Source organism: Rhinatrema bivittatum, chromosome 4 (genome assembly GCF_901001135.1).
Source record: "Rhinatrema bivittatum chromosome 4, aRhiBiv1.1, whole genome shotgun sequence".
NCBI lineage: Eukaryota > Metazoa > Chordata > Amphibia > Gymnophiona > Rhinatrematidae > Rhinatrema > Rhinatrema bivittatum.
This window is the reverse complement of record NC_042618.1, coordinates 236,771,371-236,786,936: the sequence shown is the minus strand read 5'-3', so window position 1 is coordinate 236,786,936 and position 15,566 is coordinate 236,771,371. Positions and strand designations below refer to the sequence as shown.

General features: G+C 40.1%; 1 protein-coding gene across 2 annotated transcripts in view; it reads right to left on the bottom strand.

Moving 5' to 3' along the window:
- KDM5A (lysine demethylase 5A) overlaps nucleotides 1–15,566 on the bottom strand; it is a 331,505-nt gene that overhangs the window by 49,972 nt on the left and 265,967 nt on the right. For both annotated transcript variants that reach the window (XM_029599940.1, XM_029599941.1), the window contains 2 exons: nucleotides 10,195–10,746; nucleotides 4,115–4,258 (listed from right to left, as the gene is read on the bottom strand). In XM_029599940.1, the coding sequence (XP_029455800.1) occupies nucleotides 4,115–4,258; nucleotides 10,195–10,746 (696 nt within the window). The remainder of the gene's footprint in view (nucleotides 1–4,114; nucleotides 4,259–10,194; nucleotides 10,747–15,566) is intronic.

Here is a 15,566-nt window from a genome sequence, read left to right as displayed (position 1 = left end):
CATTAAAACTGCAACAAAATACTGGCACATACTCACCTACGGCTGTCTCTACATTTCTAAATCATTCTCTGCAAAAGCTCTACAAAATAGTTCTGCTTTCAATAATTTTCTGAATTTCAGATACTCAGATTCACTCCTGATTGCCACTGGTAGTCTATTCCACATGCCCAGCCCAGCAATAGAAAATGCCCTGCTCTTGATTAATGCATCCAATATTCAGATACTGACGGAATTGCCAGAAGCCTCTGACTTCAGGATCACAATTCTCGTTTGGGCACATAAGTAGAAATCATATTTCTTAAGTTATGCGTCTCCTCATAAACCACTTAATGCATCGTAGCTAGCAATTTAAATTTTGTTCTAGCACTAACTGGTAACCAATGAAGCTTTTTCAAAAAATTGTCTAATCATATGATTATTTAAGCCCCTTACATTCAGAGACAGTATGCAAAAAACGGAAGGCATTACGTAAAATAAAGTTCAACCCTTGATAGTGGAGCCTTACTTCCCATGATACTAACCCAGTCATATACAAGTTTTCCTCCCACACACCACTCAAATGAATCCCTTTCATATCCAACCCATATCTCATTTATCTCCCTTCAACCCCCTTCTGAAACCCCCTTCCCTCATCCCTCATAAACACCACCTTCTCCTGCCCTCACAGTGCAAGTGTTTATATAGGAGAAGCCACATTTAAATGAGTAAGTAACCACTGAAAATCACATTCAAAGTAACAGCTATTAGAAAAAGAAAGAAAAAAAGAAAAAAAAAAAAAAGAAAACATTCCCCTGATCTCTTATCAAGTGGCATGAATACCCTGGATATAATTAAGGTCTGATTTCCAAAAACTCCAAAATTTCCAGTCAATGTAAAAAAAAAAAAAAGTCCAAACTATGCAATCCTTGCCAAGTTCTGCTTAGAGCTGAAGTGCTGTATTGCCAGTACCATTTAACAAATGGAGGAGACCCTTCAGAGGTTGCCCAATCACTTCAGATTTAGTCTTCATTCATATTCTCTTTGGATTTCTTCTGTGTCCTCCTTCTCTATTGAGAAATATGTTGTGTAGAGATTTAGGTTATTTGTTAATTGCTGCTTTAATAAAAATCTACCTCATGTTGACTAGTAATTGAAATAACAAAGCCTGAAGAGAAAATATTCTGCCCAGAGACAGAACAACTGAGGCTGAGAATGGAATGTGAGTGCAGAAATAAATGAGATAAGAAAGGCGCCGAGAAAAGTTAAACAAGAAACAAAGCACTAACATAAGCAGAATGTGTGATGTCCGAAATGCGCATGACCAGCTGATGTAAGAGATGTGTGAAGGGAGGGGAATTATTATGAGAGCCATGCTTTTTCAGTCTATAAAAAGGTAATTCAAATTTTGAAACATTGAGTAATTGGCACTGCTCCTAGAACAGTATATTCTGTAAAATGGGGCTCCTTTTACTTCCGTAAGGAAACACAATCTTGACTTTCCTTATTGTTCCACTATCTTGATTTGTGTATGCTTGCAATGAAATGAACAAAGCCTGCCAGCTTTTATAAAATCTCTAAGCTACTTAATAAATGCTATGATTTTAAAACTGAAAGTCTATCTCATCTCTGTCTATCTCTGGGGAGGAAACAAGCAGGGTAAGTTCAGGGTTAACATTTTAAAACAATCCCGTTCAACAGTTGCCATTTGGAAAAATCCCTCTTCAGTGGGGAGGTTGAATGTTGTCTTAAAGTTCTGGTGACAATGCCAAAAGGATATAGCCAGTGGTCTTTCACATTTACGTTCCTCAAAATATTGGTCACTTCTTTCAGATCTCAATGTTTCTAGAGAGTTAATGCAGGTAGATCATAATATATTTCAATCTGGATGCCTTTCCATACTATTTTTCCAAGGGAATGTGCTTTCTTCAAAATTTGTAACTTGTGTGTGAAATTATGGGTACATACCACCATATCTCTTGGCATATTATTGTGCTGAGGCCCCAAAGTTCAATGAGCACAATCTATTTTCACCATAAACTCTGCTATTGAACCTCCATCTTGCTCCACAGTCTTTACACCCCATCAAAGAAGTCCACATCATTTGTTTCTGGAATCCTTCTGATCCTCAAGTTATTTCTTCTGGACCTGTTCTCCAATTCCTCTAGTTTCAACAACAACTACTGGCTTCATACACCTTATCCATTTTTTTCTGCAACTTCTGCAACTCTTGAATGAACTCCTTTTGCTCCTCCATTTTCTTTTCAATCTCATTCTCTAGAACTGCTATCATTTATATCTTTGAATAAGTCGTCAATGTCAAGCACATCTTTTTTCACGGTTACAATATTGTTTGTTTTTTTCTGTTTTGTTTTTAAGTTCCTTAAAACACAATTTCAGTTCAGATTTTGTAGTAATCTGCCCCATGCTGTGTACCTCATCATCTTCAACCTCCAAATGAGGAAAGTTGACCACATCCCCATGCCTTTCACTTTTCGTCAAGGAGCATCACCGGGGCCAGCAAAATGTTTGGAAATGTTAGCTCTCCACTAGGTAGTCATGCCATTGACAAAAGATCTAGAGAAGTGAATTGATATGTTTATGATGCTTTTATAAGTTTAAAAAAGCTTTAAGGTGTGCCCGGTGAAAGATTCATGCTCAAGCAGCCACTCTCCATCCATGACATCACTCCTCCCTTCTACTTCATTTTCTAAGGAATTTTGGAAAATATCTTTCACTTGGCAGTTGTGCGATAGGATGCGAGTATACATGGAACAAACATTAGTTTCATTTATTTTACTTCCAGGCTATAAAGAAACAAAGGGTGAACAATTTGGAAAGAAGTGCAGACTTTATATTGCCATTGTATGACTAAGCTGGTTCTTAGAGTTGTGCCTCTTTATACCTTTCGCCTTGTGTATAGGTTCTGAGGGATTGCTGATAGTAGAAGCAACATCTGCTGGTTGGTAAGCAGACTTGAGAGTATTGGTTTGCTGGGGAAAGCATGTGTTTAAAGCTTGCAAAACAAATAGTTAAATTAATTTTGTGTTTCTAGAAGGTGTGCTAAGAAAAATAGAGGGTTATTCTGTTTGTGTTAAGAACTTGCAAAAGTCAATTATTTTGCTGTAGGAAGGCATAAGAACTGTTACTTGAAATAATCAGTAGTTTTTTATTTTCCCCACATATCCTCTTCATCTCCCATCCACCCTGGTCATACAGCTTTATATATAGACTGTTATCCAAATTAGGTGGTTAGGAGAGAAAGTTTTCTTTTCCACTCAGCATATAATCAAGCTGTGGAATTTGTTGCCGGAGGATGTGATCAAGATATCCCACGTAGCTGGGCTTAAAAGGGGTTTGGACAAGTTCCTGGAGGAAAAGTCTGTAAAGTCAGTACTAGATAAGTGTGGTTATACTAATATATGATGGTGAAATTTTATTGCAATAACAAAAAATTATTAAAAAAAAAAAAAGTAACAGCATGCTTATGGAAGATCAACAGTAAAGACCGATTAAATGGCAGACGGTAGCTGTCTTTGAATCTGACAGTAGTTGAAGACCAGGTATGATGGTCTTTATGATTTTTCCATACTGTCCATCAAAATAGTTTAGCTTTGCCAGAAGTAGGATTCTGATATTCATTTCATACATAGGTTTAAGCCTACCTTTATTGGTATAGTAGAAAAATCCATAAAATCCATTAGCCAGATAAATTTGGCAAAGCCATCACTTATTCCAGAAATGACCAACAAATAATAGATCTGTTTTTCAGGATCTGCCTGCCATTCGTTTTGCCATTACACAGCGCTACGCACATGCCTCAACATATGCGCATACATGGTTATGTGGGCAAGTACCCGCATAAATGCACACATATTTTGAGGTACGCATGTAGTGGTGAAACAAATCAACGAATGGCCAACGAATGCATATCCCTATGTAAGACTCAGATTGGCCACCAACTGACATAAGATGCTAGGCTTGAGTACCTTTGATCTGACTCAACATGGTATATCATACATTGCTATTCTTTTAAGCTTTTACCTGTATGGTTTACATAATGTACTAACCTCAAACATTGGTATAATTTATTTCCCGAACACAGCAAGTACTTCAGCATCATACAAAGATATATTACCTTTATATCATAGCCATATGTTTCCCTAATATCTTCATCTGAATCAGTTTCCTCATCATCATAGTCCAAAGTTGGTCGTGGGGATGAAACTAAGCTGCCCATCACACGGTTGAAGGCAGACTGCTGGAAACTGGGCAAGTGACCCTAAGACACAAACAGCAGAACAGTGAATAAAAACTCATCAAAAACATGTCAAAATGAGAAGATCAGCTTGCCTATAAAGGAGTAACTCAGTCTAAGGAAGAAGATAAAACCAGCTCAGAACTGGAGCTATGAAGGACATGAAATCAATGAGAAGTTTCGCTGTAGAAGGGACAGACTTAGTAGCGTCCACTCATGGATACGAATAAGCAAATGGTGAAGGACTTTAAGGCTGTGGAATGGGTACAGAGGGACTCTATGGATTCACTGAACTCAGCCTGTCCCTTCTCTGCAGGCTACCAATAAAAGAAGACTTACATGCTATGTGCTCAGGGATGACTCCATGGAAAAACATCTTCCAGTCATTCCTTTGCTTTTGTTCAGAATCCCCTATGTAAACCAGGATGCACACACAGACACACTTACATTCAGAAAAGCGTTATGACGAGTGAGAATCTACCAGCACATATGTGGAAAGAGGCAACAAAATTTGCAAAACATCTCTTTAAAAGAACCAGATCAGCAAGCAAGAAAACACAATCGGCAAAAGCATAAGTACAGAAGGAAATATATAGTTTTACTTTAGAAATCATATGTTGATCAAAACTTGACACAGCAATAGCTAAGGAAAGATGAACTTAAACCAAAAGATTCAAAAATGATAACTGCAGTACAGGCAGTGGACTAGGGACATGATGGTTCACCACCTGCATAGTACAGACATATTCACATTTGTAAAACAGAACAGTTAATAGCTTCACATCTTGCTGCTGGGCATGACATACTGAAGTCAGGAGAACCGTATATGGAAAACCACACCCATACTCTGGAAACTATGTAACAACTATAACATCGCTGTACCAAAATAACACTAAAATCATGATTCTGACAGAATTGTAGGGAATGAAGACGTGATCCCTGGGACATTCACATTCCAACTGATAAAAAACTGGAGACAAGAAAACCAAACATTGTAAAGGAGAAAAACACAAGAATGGCATTGCTAACAGGAGGATTAGTATCAAGTACTCTGTACAACGTATGGAAGGAAAAATCCTTAAGTATCAAGACATGGTCTCTGATTGCAAGAAAACGTGGCAAAAAGATGCAGAAATAGTCCTAATTGTATTGGGTGTCAATGGCCTGATTTAAAATCTTCCAAGTGCACCTTCATATACATTGCCTGTATTTATTTAAAATATTTATATGCCACGACAATCTAATGTTCTTGGCAGCTTACAATAAAATGTGCATAATTACATAAAACAATACAACAAAACAAATAAACCTGCTAAGATTACGTATATGGTATATGCCACTGACTAGAATAGTAAAGGTCACTATATCAGCTGGTCTGCTAGCTCATAAATTCACAAGGTATAAATATACTTATCTCACAATGGTCAACGCTCAAAAGCCTTTTTGAAAAAGAGAGGTTTTTAAGCAGGTTTTTTTTTTAAAGCAAGGAAGCATGGTTCCTTCCATAATTACTCAGGTAGAAAATGTCACAAAATGATATGGCAACAGTAAAAGTTGCTTCGTGATGTTCTGCTAAACGAATTGCTCGAATAGATGGCACATCCAGAAAACAGTGTCCAACTGACCTTAAGTTCTTAGTTAGTCTAAAAATCTTTTGGAGCATGCAGATATATTGCGATGAGTCATTGCTTAATGCTTTATGAATCTGAGTCAAAATCTTGTATTTTACTCTCCCTTTGACTGGTAGCCAATGGAGACATTACAAGACAGGAGTAATATATGTTCATTCCAGGTAGTCCCAGTTAAGACACTTGCTACAGAATTCTGAATCATCTGTTGTGCACTTATCACAGGATTAGGAAGGCCAAGGGAAACTGAATTACAGTAGTCAAGATTCATTAGGACAAGGGAATATATATATTACATCCTATGAACTCCAGAAATAAGCCCTCTTTTGTACAATGCAAGTATTAAGAAGAGCATTAGCACTAAATTTGACAGACTGAGATCATATCCAACATACTTGGGCTTACAAGTGAGGTTCACTCCTGTTATTGTATACAGAAAACTAACAGTTAATGTATTCTGAAGATAGAAAAAAATCCATGATAATGAGAATTCTACCACTCTATAATTATGATGCCACTTAAATGCAAAAAGTACACAGTGATCAGCAAGTTATATTCTGATATATATAGAACATTCATATTGAAGCATCACAAATAGCTTTTTCAGCAGCATATTAGTCGTAATTGCCCAGTAAAATATAATCATAGATCCTCTGTGAAATTTCTGTGTTATGTTTGGCCAATCGGCTGCACTCACCCTGATGCCTCTGATGTTCCCAGACTGCTGCCTCCTTAGGTGCGTGCATGCGTCATGCAGCGCCTCTTAAAAGGCCCTGCAGAAGGAAACCTCTCAGCAGGTGCCTCCTGATAACAACATGCAGCTGGGTATTTAAACCCAGTCTAGACTCCTGCACTTTACCTCAGCAACAGGGCCCTTTGTCTAGCACAGTATATGTTGTTCCAGTCCCATTCTTGCCTTTCCTTGCTTCGTCCAAGCCTGCCTCATCCATCCTTGCCTCCTCCAAGCCTTCCTCATCCTTACTTTCTAGTCCTTCGACTGCTCAACTGGATCTGACCTCAACTTGAACACTGACTACTCCCTTGCCTGCTGCCTGGACCTGATCTTGCCATGAACCCTGACTATGCCCTGCCCACTGCCTGCCCTAACTTTTGGCCCATCTCTGGACTCTCTCTTGGACTGCCCTTGGGACCCATCTAAGTCCTGCTGGCCCCTGGAACCCAAGGGCTCAACTTTCTGGGAATGGGGCTGGTTTAGATGAAGTTCCAGCTTGTCCCAGACTAGGGCCAGTTCATCAGTTATCGGCGGGGACCCAGTAGGTGAACCTAGTAAGTTGCATCAACCTCACCACACAGCACAAGGGCTTACAATCATTAAAGATTGTGAAGCAATGAGCTCGGGGCAGACTCATCCCCAGTTCAGGCCACTGCCGGATTGGCACTCCAGGTGCAACAGGGCCAGTTGAAATTGTTGGCTGGTCTCCTTCAAAGTCTAACTCAGCAAGCCCATCATCAGCTTAATCACATGACCAGATTACTTACAGGGTCTGGTCCAGAGTTTGAATGCTGTGCAGGTCCAACTACCAGCTCTAGTCCCAGCAATGGTGAATCCTACCCACATCTGCTTGGGTCTCAGAATCCATGCTGCATCTTCTGCCACCTCCCAAGTACGATGATGATCCCAGGGGATACAAGGATTTCCTCAGCTTTTGCAAGATGCACTTCAAATTTCAGGCATCTTGTTTTCCATCTGCCCATGTCAAGGAGACATACTTACTCTACTTACTGGATGGACCAGCCCTTGCCTGGGCTTCTCCCTTATGGGAATGAGACGACCCACTTTTTGGGAACTTTGACAACTTTGTACAACAGTTTTCTCACCTGATTTTTGACAAGTCTGGTTATGTCTCATCTGCAGCCATGGAACTACTATGTACTCACCAAGGCACTTGCACCATGGGTGAGTATGCAGTAGAATTTCACACCTTGGCCTCTGAACTTGGCTGGTTGAAGACAGCCAAATAGCCATCTTCTGGCAAGGGCTAACTAGGAGAATAAAGGACGAGCTGGCAGGCCAAGATCTTCCACTCTCTCTCTGAAGGCACTCAATACCATAGTGATCCACATGGATTTAAGATTCCAGGAACAAGCGCAAAGGAAAAAGACATCCCACCAACCTATCCATTTGATTACTGACTTCCGGCACCTCCTGAAGACTACCTCAGACCCCATGATGGTTATTGTCTTCGAAGAATCCATGCAGCTGGGTAGGTCTTGTCTCTTGGAGGAAGCGAAATGGAGGAGACGACAGCATAAACTCCACATCTACTGCACCTCATGGGGCATTTCGTTAGCTGCTACTCTGAGAAGTCAGGCAAACCTAAAAATGGGAGCTTAGTCGGGAAGACAGTCCTGAGTCACCCGGCTTCCTCTCTGCAGCCGGTGGTACCTGTGTGCCTCACCATCGGGAAGTACACCATTCAGAACAAGGAATTACTTGATTCCGGAGCTGTGGGCAATTTCATCCAGGACTTGTTGCACTAGTATGACTGGCCCCTTACCAGCTTGATCACAGACCGTACCATTTTTTCTGTCTATGGTGAATCACCATGCATATTGGTTCACATCAGTAAAGTATCGAGTTTTATGTACTACCCAAGGTGATCAACCCTGTCATTCTTGGATTGTCCTAGCTCAAAACTCCACCAACTTTCTATTGACTGGCCTACACTGCAGATTACCCATTGGGACCCCCCCTGCCAAGAGCATTGTTCCGCTCGGAACTGCCTCCGATTCCGATGGCTTAGACCATCCTGCTGATCTGATGGGTCGGCCACTTCAGTACACAACACTTACCGACCTGTACAATGAGCCACAGCCTAGGATTCTGTTGCCTCACAGCTCTGCTGACTGCTCGGATTCCTCAAAGCCTTTCGTCCTGAAGTTAGAAGCCACATCCATTGAAGCAGAGACTGGCCTCACTCATCCCAGGGACCCACAAGCCATGTTTTCCTAATTCCAAAGGATTCCCTTTCTGCAGAAAAGGATCCTCAGAAACTGAAGAATTCTTGGAACCTCCTCTGGAACTTGTGCTTAACTTCCTAGTTTCCCCTGATAGTAAAAGTATTCCATCAACGTTCTCTCCAGAAGTTGAAGACAGGAGGCCTGGGGAGAGGATTAGAAGAGGGGGTACTGTTACGTTTCGCCGTCCACAGGAAGGCCACAACCGGGCACACTAACCCTGACGTTGCTGACGCTCCAGGACCACTGTTGCAGTGCTTTTTAAAGGCCCCATAGCAGGAGACCTCTCAGCAAGAGCCTCCCGATGATGTCATGTAACTGGGTATTTAAACCCAGCCACAAATCCTGCACTTCACCTCAGCAACGAGTCCCATATTTAACACAAGATGTGTTGCTCTGGTCCCAGTCTTGCCTTGCTTCTTCCAAGCCTGCTACATCCAGCCTTTCCTCATCCTTTCAACCTTTCCAGTCCTTCTGACTGCTCAACTGGATCTGACTTCAACCATGAACATTAACTTCCCACCTACTGCCCTGACATTTGGCGTCTCTAGACTCTTGGACTGCCCTTGGGACCCACCTAATTCCTGTTGGCCCCTGGAACTCAAGGGCTCAACCTGCATGGAAATGGTTAGTTTAGGCAAAACTCCAGTTTGTCACAGACCAGGGCGTGTTCATCAGCTGTCGGTGGGGGCCTAGTAGGTTCACCTACTGGGCTGCAATGACCTCACCACCACAGCACAAGGGCTCACAATCATTACATTCTTATTTTTTTTTTTAATGTTTTATCAACTTACTAACATTTGTACTTATCTCATTATGATTTTGGTCTCTTTGGACTGTATGAATTTCACTTATATTGCAAAGCTCGAATGTTAATTTATGTTGATTTTGATGACGCATCTTAAACCCTGTAAAACACTGTCCAGGACCTGACACGGTCCGTATTTTGAAAGATGGCACTTTTTACTTCAGGGGAAACAATGTTGCCCAACGTAAAACACTTCCACATCTCATAGCGTTCAGCGAATTTTATTTGCAAGTTGATAAAAGCATTTTAAAAAATGATCAGAAATTTCATGGAGGACCTATTATATTTTATTGGGCATTTGCGACTAATATGCCACTGTAAAAGCTATTTGTGATGCTTCAAGCCCCAAATATAAAGGTCCTACATATCAGAATATAACTTGCTGATCAGTATGTATTTTTTTTTTTTTTTTTTTACATGCTTTTCCATTTAAGTGGCATAATATTTATATGGTGGTAGAATGCACAAAACTAATCCGTTTGGACACGTTACTCCTTAGCACACAAAGAAAATAAGAGAGATGTAAAATACATAATTCCACAAACCTGCAAGTCTGGGTTTGCTGCTGCTTTCTGTAGCTCAGCACTGATGATCTTCTCTGTTTTCTCTCTGGCTGCTTGTTCGACCATCCGCTGGCTCAATACTGACAGCTTAGCCAAAGCAGATGACAGTTCATCTGTAGCCAATGCCTGCCGTGCCCGATCCTGCCAACTCATTGCTCGCTCTGTCAGACACTGTAGCGCCTCTCCTTCTGGCAATCGCACAGGCAGCTTCTGCAAGGACACCAGCAGTGATAGAATAGTCTCTAATCGAGGTCTTCTGGAACGCATACATAATGAGCACAGGAATTTTACTTCTTTGGACTGCCAGCTGGAACCCTTTTTTTGAGAACTGGTTTTAGGCAAAGGCACACAAGTGCTGTGGAACCAGTCTTTACAAAGTTCACACTGCAACATGAATCCACTGGCCATTTTGCGGCATATGCAGAATTTGACTTCTTCAATACGGTCCACAATTGCCATTTTGGCCAGATTGGCTGCTCTAAGAGAATGCATTGCATCAATCTCCTTGTGCTCTAGGTCCTTAAACATTGCCACCTGCACAAGAACAGAAGAGGAAAGATCTATTATGAGATCAAATTGGGGTTATTTCATGACTGTAATATGTTTAATTCACAATCATTGTTTATTCATATGCTAGTCAATGAAGAATATAAAAATTAATTAATTAATTAATTAATTAATTAATTAATCAAACAAACACTTTTATATACCGAAGTTCGTATGTACGTCACATCGGTTTACAAGGAACGGACAGAGAGGAGGAAATGGAAGAGAAAGTTACATTAAACAATAACTGGTTGAAACAATAATGAACAATGAGTAGAAGGTTGTAATAAAAGAAGGTAAAGAGGATAGTGGAGGAAGGGTAGGCAGAGAAGAGGTAGAACAATAGTAATATAGTAACGATCAACATGATAAAAATAAACTTTTAGAGGGAGTATTTACAGGAGAATTGGATCGACGTGTAAGGAGGAATATACAGGAGATAAGGGACACATGCTGGCAAGGGGAGTGGTGCGGGGGTTAAGAGAAGGCTTGTTTAAAGAGTCAAGTCTTTAGTTTCTTTTTGAATGTTTGAGTGCAGGGCTCAAGTCGTATGTTGGTGGGCATTGAGTTCCAGAGGGAGGGGCCAGCAATGGATAGTGCTCTGTCTTTGGTGGAGATGAGGTGTGTGAGTTTAGCGGGGGGAATGAATAAGGTGTCAGTGTTAGCTGATCTGGTGAGTCTGGTGGGGGTATGGAAGTGTAGAAAGTTGTTTAGCCAGTGCATGTTTGGATTGTGGAGTGTTTGGTGAATTATAGTGAGGGTTTTAAATAGTATTCTGATTCTAATTATTTTTCTAATTCTGATTCTAATTCTTAAACTTTGCTTTTGTAAAATCATTTACTATATGTTACCAGAACAGCTAAGATTTCAACAAAATATGAAAGAATTTAAAAGGGACCTCAAAATGTGGCTCTTTCACAGGGCATAAAGCGCCACACCGCCTCCCGGGTGCTCCTCTCTGTCACTGCGATATAGTTTGTATCCCGGTATAGCACTGTCCCATTGGTTGTCCTCCTTCCACCATGTCTCTGAGATGCCAATTAAGTCTATGTCATCATTCACTGCTATACATTCTAATTGTCCCATCTTACTTCTTAGACTTCTGGCATTAGCATACAAACATTTCAAAGTTTGTTTTGTTTGTATTTTCATTCTCTTTTTAATTGATAGGGATAAGTTAGAATTTTTTAGCTCAGGTGAGTTTTTAGTTACAGGCACTTGGACTACTTTTCTTATTATTGGAACCTCACTGTCGGGATGTCCTAATTCTAATGCATCATTAGTATCCTTTGAAGATACCTCACTCCGAACCATGCGCTGCTGAGCGACCATCTGTTTATTCGCTGCCTTACTGACTATTAAAAGCACAAACACACTAAATAATATTCCCAAATAGTTAACTTTGCCCCAAAAATTTTTAAAAAGAAAATTTCCCAAGCAAAAACCTTACTGATTCCTTTCAGCCACCAGCAAGGTGATCCTCTCCTCTCAGTGCTCCCACTGGATTGTGGGTTACTGAGCTCTTCCCTTGCAATATATATTGTGTTTCTAAGGTAAATTAGTGCAAAACAATCCCTTTGGAGATTTACACTACAGTTAGTTGTCCTGAGTGACTCACTGCTGTTCTGATTAACAAATGATGGTACCTAATCAAATCAGTCACACAACCTTAACATTTCAGTTAGTCAGCCAGAGTGACTCACTGCTCTTTTGATTAATAAATGTTGGTACCTAATGAAACAAAATCATACTACCTTAACATCTTTCCAAAGTGAGTATACTCCACAAATCTTGGTTTGTTCAATGAAGTTTTCAAAATATATACACAATTTAAAACATAATAAAATAAAATACACCATGGCGGCAAACTGTTAAAACATAGGTTTGTGAGCTCCATGTCGGCTTAAATCTTACCACAGTCTAAATGTCTTATACTAAAAGGAAGAGCAGATTGAGGGGAAATATGCCAGCTACTCCCTAGAACAGCTCGATTCAGCAGAAGATTGTGGGTTTGCATCAGTGATTTCTCTGGGTATGGAGTTCTTAGTGGTAGACGCTGGGGAGCAAGCAGCATTGCTGCTGGAACTTGAGACAACATTGAGTCCCGGAGCTCCGACAACTCCTTCCCCTCCGCAGTGGAAAATTGAGTTGATAGAGCCGCTGCAGTGACCTGCAGGAACAGGCAATGGTTATGGGTGTAGCTGGGGCAACATTTCTTCCTGACATCGTGAGTGCAGTGCCAGGAAGTTTGGCAGATGGTGCACCTTTGCCAAGAGAACAACAGACCCTGCTGGAGGATGGGGGAAATCAGGGGCAGCTCAAGGCAATCTGCTGCTTGAGGCGAAGGATGAAATGGTGCCCTCCCCCCACCCCACCCCCATTGCTCGGTGCATCACTAAGGGCCAGGGCAGGGGGAAGGCAATGGAGGGTGAAATGACTTGCACAAGGTCACAAGGAATGGCAATAGGATTTGAACCCTGGCTTCCCTTGTTTGCAGCCCACTGCTTTAACCACTCAGTTTTTGGGCCTATTATTTTTTGTTCTCAGTCTTCGGTGTCTACACTAGGCCTTTAGCTTCCCCACCTCCTGGGTCTAGAAATAGGACTCCACCATTCCCTATTGCCTGCCTCCTGCCCTTCTCCAGGATCTGCCCCCTGGGGGTGTGAGAGATTGGTGAAATGAGGGAGTGACACATACTCTCTCTTAGGGCTAATACAAGGGTATTAGATGCCCTAGATAAACCTTACAGGCTTTCATTCCCCCTTACCTCCCCTCCCCACATAATTAAAACTTATGCATTCTTTTCCATTTTAAAATGTATTAACTTCCCCAACCTAAACAGGCAGATTGCATATGGAAAATAGACATTCAAAGTACAATCTTCTGAAGTTAAAATATCACTTACAACAACATATATATTATATAGGCATTCACTGCAAAAACACACACTTTCAATAATAATAATTTAATAGACTTAATAAACTACCTTTCTCATAGTAATCAAGGCAGTTTACTGGATCCCATTTGGTACTGGGGCTATGGTAAAGTGCATTGGGTGTGGAATTGGCCCACAGAAAGCCAGGAATAAACTGAACTAAAATTCCAATATAGTAAGCCTTCCATATCATAATTGCCAGCACTCACCTACTGTAATTCAGAATACCCAGCTGAATTTGGTACAAGGTGGTTTGGTTCAAGCTAAAATAATGGAAAATCTAGAGAATTTCATCAGATATTTAAAACTTAAGAGTGCTGAATTTTCCAATTATGGATCATATTTCATTGTTGGATCAGTTTAAAAAGTATTTGCTTGAAATTTTAAAGATTCCCTTCGAGGCAATTCCGCTTATTGCCGAAGCATATTTCCTACGTGGTGAGAAGAAAGGGGGTTCAATTAATATATCCCCAGGGAATTCCAATGGGTTGGAATTGGTTCCAATTTGACTGATTTTCTATAGAAAGCTCAGAACCTATGGAGGTAATAAATAAAAGCACTCTTTTGGTTTCCTTTATTTTTCCTCAAGATCGTGATATTATGAGATTAATTTTCCGTAATAGATCTATTCTATATTATGGACAAAAATATGGCTTTATCCAGATATTACAAGATCAATGCAGGACTATAGAAAAAAATGTTTGGCTATGCACCAAGATACTCAGGCCCTTAGTGCACCAGTTTATTGTTTATTGTTTGATAACTATATAAACGTATCTTGAAACTGCTTGATGTTAGAAAATGTGTACTTTGAGCCTTCTCAGCTGAGAATTTCTAGAGTCTCATAAAGTATCGGTGACCAGTGCTAATTAATCAGTTATATAAATATTAGCTGATGCTGTCTTTTCATATTTGCTTTTTTTAAATTATTATTACTTCTTTTGATTATACTTGCTTTATTTTATCATGGCTCCTCCTTTTTTTCCTTAGATATAGGACCATATGGAATTGGGATTTGTTCTTTTTTCCTTTTCCTATAATGATTGCTTAATTTCTAATGTCTATAGGCCCGAATGTCTAACAAGTTGTCTTAAGTTTAATTATAAATTGCAATAAAAATAAAAGTGGGGAAAAAAATAAACATATAATGAAACAAGAGAATAATTTTAAACAGCATATAAGCACAGTAACCACATTTTCTAGAAAACTGCAACAAAGTTTAACCTGAATACGCTTATAGGAATAAATTGATTTTTAGTTTCTTTCGAAAATTCATATAATCATTTTCCTTGTGCAAGTCAAACAGCAATTTGTTCCACTGAGTAGGGCCAGTACTTGAAAAAGCCTTAGAATAAACTGCAACTTAAACTCCTGGTTAGAAGGAATACTTAGTAACTGCTAAGATTCAGATTGTAAGGAGTGATTCAGAAAATTAAATACTAAAGCTTGAACAAACAACTAGAAATCTATAGGAGATAAATAATTCTACAAAGATCTCACCAACCAAAGTTTATAAAAAAAAATTCGAAGGCAACATGATCTCTTAGCTGACAATCCCTTACCTGTAACATCAGATTTCAAAGATTTTCCAGACTCTACCATAAGTTATAGATGCTGAAATTTTCTTGGCCCTTAATAAAATATTCACCACCCCTTAGGAATAACCCCTTCTGACTAAGCGCACCAGGCCAGGTCATAAGACAAAACTGAGCTGGATCCTGGTGTACTACAGACCCTAGTGTAATAATCCCCTGGACCACGGTAACACCACTAGATTGCCATATAGCATCCTTACTAGATCTGCATACCAGGACATCTCAGCCAATTGAGTACCACCAAAATCATGAGGCCCCAATGTTTGGAGATCTTCTGC